Source organism: Meleagris gallopavo, chromosome 17, assembly GCF_000146605.3.
Source record: "Meleagris gallopavo isolate NT-WF06-2002-E0010 breed Aviagen turkey brand Nicholas breeding stock chromosome 17, Turkey_5.1, whole genome shotgun sequence".
Classification (NCBI taxonomy): Eukaryota; Metazoa; Chordata; class Aves; order Galliformes; family Phasianidae; genus Meleagris; species Meleagris gallopavo.
This window is the reverse complement of record NC_015027.2, coordinates 518,625-528,220: the sequence shown is the minus strand read 5'-3', so window position 1 is coordinate 528,220 and position 9,596 is coordinate 518,625. Positions and strand designations below refer to the sequence as shown.

Sequence of the window (9,596 nt, the reverse complement as noted above, 5' to 3'; positions counted from 1 at the left end):
ATCATTTCTTTAACAAGCAGACAAGTAAGCAACAAATTGCTACTATCTCTTCTGAAACACGGATTTTCTGATCGTTATCCCATTGCTGTAGGACATTAGGTAGTAGGCCAAACTTACCTTGCACTATTAGTGTTGTTAGCTGCTAAGTTTTCTTTTGTTTTTCTTAGATCAACAAATTAGAGGTACACGGGTGACTTCTATGATGGCTTTAGTAGCATCACGTTTTCAAGTAAGCATCCTCTGCGATCCTAAAGGTTGTTTCCTTCTAGTACTTCTGCCATCTCTCCTCCTGTAAAGACCCCATGGAAGAAAGGACTTGGTGATGACCACCAGTATGACAGGAATATATCCCTAAAAGATAATGCAATATGACCATTGTGCATCAAGCTACTTGAAGGATAAAAATAGAAAAAAAAAATTGAAGAAACAACAACACTTGAAATCAGTATGCTTTATTAATACTTCAGAAACATCAAATCCTACAGCAAAGAGTTCTTCTCCTCACTTGTTTCCAGTCACTGCTTTGAAGCAATTTCTTGAAATACACAAGTAGATACATGAGGCACTGTGTGAATACAAAAGTGACAATACAAAAAAACCTCAACAATTAAACCTCATGCAATACATAGAAATATATATAAAACGTGGTAATGTAGAATAATACACACAAGCACTATTAGAACAATTCGTATAAACAAACGTACAATATGCACAGCATGATCAATGACAACAGGTTTCTGACCTGTGTGCTGAACCAGTCAGTTTAAATAAAGAGTTTTAAGATACTAGAAACTGGTTAAGCCACAGCTTATAAGATCTGCTGTGCTGCAGCTTTTCTGCTCTGTGTCACAAGTGCAGATTAATACACAAAATAAATAAAGACTACAGCTCTACAACACTTGCTTAACGGCTCCTACTTCAAAGTCACTGGCCATTTCACTTTCATTCAAGGTTCATTAGCCAACGCAGTGGCAAGAAATGTGCCTAAAGCAACAGTTCTGCTCTTGGACTATTTTAATACTGATAAGGACATGTTTTTGTGTCAGCAGTTACAGAAGTCCGATTTCTAAATAAGCGAAGGATCGAAGCTGTAATAGAGCAGATGCTGAGGAGGTACTCTGACAGAGAGGCTGGTTAGCCACGTGCCATGCTGCAGTTACCAGCCTGTCTGCTCAACCAACCAGGGCAGGAAACAGAGAGTACTGAAGCAGTGGAGAAACTCAGAAGCCTCCTCTAAACACAATGCAAAGGGTGAAAACACCAACAGGCTGCAGGAACAGAAACCAGAGACTAGAAAGTCTCTCAAGCCCTGTATCTGGGACAAGAGCTACTCTTACCTGAGAAAAAGCTCAAGTATTCCTAGGAAATAGCATGCAAATAGGAGGATTTCCTTCTTAACCAGCCAGTACTGGGCAATGCCAAAAGTACAAGTTGTTCTAGTCTCATACCTTCCTAGCTGACATGGTACCTTCTATACTCTTGGTGTTGCAGGCCTCCAAAGATCAGACCACATTCACTATAACACAGATGAAATCAGAATTATAAGAAGGCAATCAAATCGATTTAACAGCCAGTGTTGTTTATTGATTAAGCAGCAGTTTTCTGGGAGGGGAACAAGACAGTGGAGGGCAAGGGGAGGGCTGACAGTGGAAGAGGCTATAAGGAGTAGAAGAAAAGGAAAAATGGGAAGAAGGAAGATAGCAGGACTGGCTTTCAGAAGAGGAAGTAAGAAATGCAATATCCTTTTTTGTCAGTGTAAAGTTTTAACCCACAGCAAAATAAACATCTGTCTACTATTACTAAACAGGATGTTCCTTCAAGCACTCTGAAGGTGTGGAAAAAAAGAAAAAAAAGACAGCAGGATTCATCATCCAATGTTTAGTAGAATGTCTTTTAACATTAGAAAGAACAACAGGAGAAAGAGGAGCTGCTGCATCTCATTTCCTGAGAAGGTCCCCTGAAGATCTCTCTAGTTTCAATTTGTCTTTACACATCCAAAAGGAACAATCACCCCTTACATAAAAGGATAAACACCTCCTACTGGGAGCAATGATCACACCTTCAAGGTCCATCTGCCAAAGAGACAAACCCTCCCTGTGCTGAAGGCACTGCCACATAAACGATAATAAATCAGGAAGTGACCCACTAGATCGTGGCTTTTGTGCACGGATACCCAGAAACATTTTATCTCTACTACGTTCATTCCTTGATATATTAATATCTCATGAGGATTAGTAATCAGGCTGATCGTTTAGAATACAATTACTGAATATTCTCTCCATTAGAGCGGTCACAAAGCCCAGATAAATGTAACTTTCTAAGCAGCAGAATGTTCCTTCTCTCTTCAGACCAAAAAGCACGTAAGACATGAAACCCTGACCGAGAGGAGTTTGTTAACAAAATAAAGCAAAATACTACAAAGCAGCCAAATTCATCTGCTTAGGTTTTAAGCCGAGTTTACAGTCCACTGCAAACTCTTCTAGGTTGTTACTGCACTGTTTGCATTCCAAGAAGCTCGAAAACATTTATTTCCCTATTGATTTTCTCCTATTTGACAAAAGCTGTACCTTCTGTGCTGCCAACACAGCTGTCTTTTCTTCATCTTTGTGTCTACCAGCAGCAGCATGCTCTGCTTGGAAAACACACCAAACCACCAACCCCGAGAAACTCGAGGGGAGGGCTCGTGCCTGTTCAGGCTCCAGCCCAGAGGGTCACACAACAAAGGCGTAAGCAATTCTCTGAGGTTTTGGCTTCCTGTTTTATTTGCAGATAGAAGGTCATGACAAGAGTCTATCAGCTTATTTTAAGGTATTTTGAGAAGTGCCTACGACAGATACGTGTTCAGATGTTTCCATTTGATTAGTTTTCAGCTGACGTGGCTGAAATCAGCAGAAATAAGCACCTGCAGAAAGACTCAGCAAACATATTAGAAACAAGCACAACTTTGGCACAAAGCCGTGGGCTCAGCTCTTGGAGCTGGCAGTGCTACGAGGCCGTCCCACAGAAGGGCTGGCTGTTGTGGTGGCTAGATTCAGGGAAGCAGGGAGGACCAGCCTCACGGTTTTGGTGCTGTCAGCTTTAAAGGCTGTGATTAGCTTGGCAGAAAAACAACTGCAGACATGCTATAAACTTGTTTAGAAAGAATACACAAATGGTGTAGATGAGGAAGTTTAGCACTCATTTCAAAGCTTTTCTCCCTCTCCAGCCCTTCCTGAAACGCATTCTGGTTATCAGTTGTCTGCTCCTCAAAAAAGGGAATCAGACCATTACTTCCCAGTGGGATTTTGTCTGACAGCACAGGCCCAATTGTACAAGGGACAGCACGTGAAGCCTCTGCAATCTGCTCTGTTGTGGCTGACATTCACCCCACCTTCTTCTTTAAGAGTTTGCTTGATCCTTCAGTACTATACGAGCAGAAGTATACAGTCTGGTGTGCTACGTATCTGCATCCACAAGAGTCCCAGTAAGCCAAATAAGAAACACTTCACTTGTACAAAGAGCAGAGCTGCAATCTTACTTCAGGCTTCAAGCAGCTCAACTAGCTGACTCTATCAATGGAAGGTATTTGCTGTTCCTTAGAGATACAGTCTCTCATGCAACACTGTGTAGAAATGCATATGTTCCTCAGCCACTTGTTTTGGAAGCACGTTTCTGTTTGTTTTTAAAGATTGCGGGGACAGAAGTTTCACCCCCAAACAGCTGCTTCAAGCTGTCAACAGAGAGCAGGTTTTCCATAGCAGACAGCCAACTTCTCTCCAGAATTCGGAAAGCAAGAGAAGCACTTTTACAAATGTTCAACAACAACCAAAAAGGTCATTTCATTGGCTTTTCATGACAAAAAGCTAATAGCACTGGAAATGCTTTTAAAAACAGCAATATCTCTTCTGACTCTGAATTCAGATAAGTGCCTATTAAAAGCTATTAAAGTCATCACTGTGATTAACAGGATTCAATTGCCAGCTCTGCCCAATTACTCATCCTATGAGAGCTCAGCAGCACATCACTTCGTTAGCACACTTCACGTCCCTACTCATGGCAGCAGCTGCAGTGACCAGCAACTGAATGCACCCAGTGCTCCCTCTTAGCAGTACTTTACATGCAAAGACATCTTAAAAATCAATTTGGTGGCATTAGCTTCCCAGACAGCACCGAGGGGTCAGAGTAAGTCACTCAGGATGCTTTTACTGTGATCCCTTCCTTGACTGAAGCAGAGCTACCACATCTCAGTTTTGCCTTTTTGATGGGTGTGTTTCTAGTTCTTTCAAGCACTAGTACTTCACTCTAAAGAACTGACGTCTGTGGCTTTATATTCCAGCCCACTTCCTTTTTAAAATAGGCATTAATAATACTTAAATGCATTCCTCTCTCTTTTTCACTCCTCCATCACTTACAGGGTGGATTTTACTTAACCTCCCTCTGTTCAAAAAATTTTCCTGCCTTTCTATCTTCTGTATTAGGAAGAAAGAAAAAAGGAAGTAATCTTTAAAATTGTGATCTCATCTGTGTCAGACCAAGGCTTCACTGTCCCAGGTACATTTCTTTGCCAGAGAGGGCAGGGTAGGAAAGAAAAGAAAGGTGGAAGTGTGAATTACCCATAATCAAAAGAGGCATTGTATACCCACTAAGCAGGATGGCTAAAGCTAGTTTTCAATCGAGCACGACATGAGAATTTAAGCACGCTGTGTTTCAAAGATTCTGGCTCCTCTAAGGGGGAACTTTCTAGGGCTGGGTGCTAAAAACGCAGCAGACAGCCAACTGAAATCTAGTAAAACATGAAAACAATTTTTCATTGAACATTTGTCTTGAATGCTTCAGCTAATTTCTACAGCTTCAGAGATGTTGGCAAGACTCAAGTATTGGTTTTGATGCACATTCATCAGCAAACAAAGAGGCAAACTGTCAACTGGATACTGATGGACAAGCATTAATGTACTGCTGTATTGCTAAGGACACTGGTAAGGCCTAGAGAGGTGAGACCATTCCCTCACTCGAATTACATAATATTTTTATAGTGTTGAAACCAAGAGAGTGAAGAAAAATAAAATAAAAAAGCAAATCAAACCCACCACCTGAAATCCAGGAATTTTTGAGGGATGATAAGAGAAGCTGCAGGCATAGCAGATTAGCACTATGAATTAAAAACAAGCAAACAAAACCACACACCACAGCCCTAAAATACCAAACGTAGCAGCACTCCGTATTTTGTCCATTCTGTGGACACTACCTTCTGCTAGAGCATCGCTGGCATCCTCCTAACAGGACTATGCATTACAGCTGCTGGAGGTGATATTAACATCACAAGTGAAAGAATGCATAATTTCTCTCCTGAAGCACAGCTTGAGAATTAGGATTCTGATTACCACAGACAGCTTTCTAAGAGGTGCATTTTACTTAGCCTCCAATAAAACAAACAGGCAAACCAGCTCCAAATCTGACTGGATATTCTCACACAGCTGTAAGTACACATTGGAATACTTTGTAGTATTGTAAATCTTCACCAAGGGATTGAAATGAAAGGATCATTTCTGAGAATTTGACTTGTTCAGCCCCCTCCCAGCCCCGTGTTTTGGGAAACTTGACCAATTTCAGAGAGTGAACCATACTGTGAACTTAGCAAAACGTCACACCTCGCTTCACGAATACGACAGCTTCCTCCTCACCTGACAGCTATGAAATCAAACAATTCTGTATTGTTCTTTCTATACTAACAACAAGAACTTTGTTTCCAAGACACCAAGAGGCACTAGTGGTCACCAGAATTTAGCCTGACTCTGAATATCCAGGTTAGAAATCATAGTGATGGGAGATGGCAAATCCAAAGTCATTATATTATGCAAGGCAGAAGGCTTCCTGAACTAAAGTAGGCTCATACAAAAATTAACACCTACCCTACTAGGTTACCCTCACAGAAAGTAGTCACGTATTATAGGTCAGTAAAATGTAGGATGGGAAAGTGGTTACAACCTTGTTAGTGGAAAAGCTGCTGCTGTTGCTCAGCAAAACAACAAAGTAATTGCCTGAGTAGCTACAGGAGATGGCAGCTCACAGAAGATTTCTGTGTTAAACGCTACGATCGTCCCTAATAACCCAACAAAGGCTCCAGTCACTCGAGGCCGGCACTGCCCACACCAGCTGATGGTGCAGAGAAGCACAGACAGAAACAGCTCTACTGTTCTTTGTTCAGCCATCTCAACTCCTCTATCTAAAATCTCCTCCCACAGAGACGCTACTTTTCAACACATGCTGACCCACAGGACTGACATATTGCATCATCACGTGCTTCTGAGTTAGGCACACAATCTTGCTGCCAGACGTAAAGCACTTCTAGTTTAGCTACAGAAATTACTGACACATTTGCCATTGAGCCTTCAGATCTGGTTGAGTTCTGCCAGTCAGGCTAGCAAAGCGGGAGCAAACAGGGCCAGGGGCTCCAGTGTGTAATGGACCTAGCAGTTGCAAAACAAAACACACATTCATTAAGGACTCTTTCATTGTTACCTTAGCTTCACATCTCCTTAAGAAGTTATTTAGATCCCCAAAGTCCAAGAAATATGGCTAACTCAATCATCTAGTAACAAAAAACTATTACTAAAATGTTTCTAGTTTATGTTACTACATTTTCTTCTGAAAGTTGTATGTGTATTTCTTTTCAAATGAAAGTCAAGATAATCAGAGTATTACTTCACGATCACGCAGCGAGAGCTTTATGCACGGGGCAGAGGTAAGTCACAGTCAGTTTTGTGAAGCTTATGTCACGTGTTATGCAATTTGGCAACAACAAACGAGATGTTTTCTTGAAACCCAGTTCCCACTAAAATCATTAATAAAAGTGAAAGAGTTAAGTGCATCACACATTAATATTAATGAAATAAAGTCACATTTTAAAAACACTATAAACTGGCTCATCAGAGTATGATGAGAAGCCAGCAATCCTTGTGTGAAATATTTAAGGCACTTGAGGACAGTCAGTTTTTAAAACCAGGTAATAAAGATGCCACTTTAAAATTCTAATTTAAATAAACCATAACAAAATAAAGTAACACTGCAAAGAAAAAACAAGTCTTCCACTCTAAGTTTCAGAAGCTAAAATAAAAATCGCATTTGTTACAGTACACAGAAAAATGGCAGAAACAGAACATACTTAACAGCCAGAGCACACGTGCTTTGTAAAGATCTCTCTCAAATACAGCAGTACGGTTCCTTTCTTTTCAGGCTGCCGGACAGCCAATAAACATTTTTGTTAGAAATAATCCAGTGCAGTTAAATACTGGATTCCGGTTTATTAACCATGGCATCCCAGAAAATAGCCTGGGATGTTGCTTTTTTGCTGTCACTGGAGCACTCGGTTCCATTTTCCCCTCTCCATACACACAAAATTAAATGTCTGCTTGAAGAAAGAGGCAGTATCATTCTCTTAACATCATCTTTGGTACAAAACAAAAGTAACTTACACAGCATAATGGTGTGCTACCAGGCCCGTTCTTACAAACTACGCAGAGTAACAACCTTTTCTTTGATAGTGACAGCTTCTCTACTCCCAATTCCCAAAGTAATATCACAAATAGAACACACAGCACTCTTTTGAAGCATTACTTCAAATTTTCACTTAGAATTCACAAACGGTGGCTCTCACCCACTAGCTTATACACACACTTTTTACCACCTCCAGGGCAGAAGGATACGACAGCACTCCCTGGACACATTTTAGAATTCCACTGCCACAGACAAAAGAGCTGTACGAATCTCCATGCCTCTCCAGTGTTTTTTGAATGGAGGGAAAGAGAAAGAAAAGACAAATGGGAGCTCAGTGAAAGGAGACTTTCCTTTTTGTTAAATGTTTGTCCATTTGTCATTTTTCCTGATGCATTTTGCCTATTGTATTAGAGGCTTACTTCAGTGGAAAGCAGTTCCTTAAGCGAACTTTTAAATCTTCTGGATTAAGCAGATTTTGTCACTGTGTGGCTGCTGCCTCACAGCTGAGGAAATTAAAGGGTGAGCTCCGAGCATCATCCCCAGCCTCAAGGCTCTTAGTGTCTCTGAGACAGTCTGCCAAGATGTCCTGTGGATCCCTCAAGAACACCACTAAAACAGTAATGTTGTCATTGGATCCATTTTCCTTCGCAGCAGCCACCAGTCTTTCTGCTGCTTTGAGACCCACTCCTTTGGTTTGCATTAAATGATCTAGGACTAAGTCTACAACCTCATAGGGCTTGACAGCATCAAAGAATCCATCACAGGCTAGAAGCAAGTAATCTTCAGAACCAGTCAGGTCAAACGAATCTCCATCTGCATCACCAGAGATGTAAGGTTTTTGACACACATCACCTAAGACAAATGATCAAAACAAAGGCTTCATTACTTCAAGTATGAACAATTCTTCACCCGCAATTGCTTTTAGTGCCCCGGAGGACAGACAGATCATACTCCAGACATATCCGGTACTGGACTGGAATAGTGAAAAATAGTGAATTCAAGGTAGAATGCAGCAATCTGATTTAAAAGTTGTAGTCAAGAGTGAATCAAAAATACAACAGACATTCAAACACAAAGAAGCCTGGATAAACATTTTTTACTTCTTCCACTTGAACACAAGAAATACTCTTAAGTTTGTTGGAGAACAATGGAGAACACTGTCAGAAACTTTCAAGAAGCCAAGGATTTAAATACTTTGGAATGTCATGTCTAGTACGTAAAACAGAACAGCATACCATGCTCATGGTAAAAGCAATAAGACTAGATAGGTACAAACTATTTAAAAGTTACACAGACATAGTCTAACCTTATGGCAAAGTGGCTCACTATTTGAGCAATGCTGAGCAAAATGCTACGTACAGTTATACAGTCTCAGGTGGCACATTTTAATAAAGTTTGATCTGAATTGTGCTGATGCTTACCAATTGCTCTGGAAACAGCCAAAGTGCCATTAACCCGCCAGCAGTCCATGTAGGTTACACATCCACCCAGAGCCTCAATGCGTGCTCTCTCATCCTGAAAAACAGTAAAATACGTATTTTATACCAAGAGTCTTTTGAAAAAACAGTCTGAATAGGAACTTTAGTTAAGACTATCAGTACCACCAGTACTTTCAAGGTGTCATGGAGTAGAAATTGCCTTTTCATAACACAGCAGTGGACGGAATCATCATTCTCTAAAACCCACCGCGCTACAGAAAGTATGCAGATCATGAAACACTTAACGCTTGGTTCCAAAAGGTTTCAGAGAGATTCTGACAGCACATGCAAAAGGAAACAAATTAAAGACTCAGACTTACTTCTCTCTCTGGTTTGTGAGGTTCCATTAACGTCACAGCATTTCCTTGCTGCACAAGCATTACCTGCGAGTCCCCTAGCCATGCTATGTGTAGCTTGTTCCCTACAATCAATGCAGATACACCTGTTGTACCACTCCGCAGCCTCTACAGAAAAAACAGGTGTGTTAGGTGAATATTCAACAAACCCTGCTAGGTTACATAGCAAAACTACAAACTTAAGTCTAATAAAACTTAAACGCAGTGCAGTAGACCTGTGATCATAATTCAAGTACACTTAAGAAGATACTATATATATATATATATATATATATATATATATATATAT

General features: G+C 40.6%; 1 protein-coding gene across 1 annotated transcript in view; it reads right to left on the bottom strand.

The window, feature by feature from the left end:
* Window positions 1-436: 436 nt before the first annotated feature.
* Window positions 437-9,596, bottom strand: part of PPM1F (protein phosphatase, Mg2+/Mn2+ dependent 1F) — a gene marked incomplete at its 5' end in the record, with an annotated part of 12,470 nt that continues 3,310 nt past the window's right edge. The window contains 3 exons of the mRNA XM_031555893.1: window positions 437-8,325; window positions 8,895-8,988; window positions 9,272-9,415. Of these exons, the coding sequence (XP_031411753.1) occupies window positions 7,952-8,325; window positions 8,895-8,988; window positions 9,272-9,415 (612 nt within the window). The remainder of the gene's footprint in view (window positions 8,326-8,894; window positions 8,989-9,271; window positions 9,416-9,596) is intronic.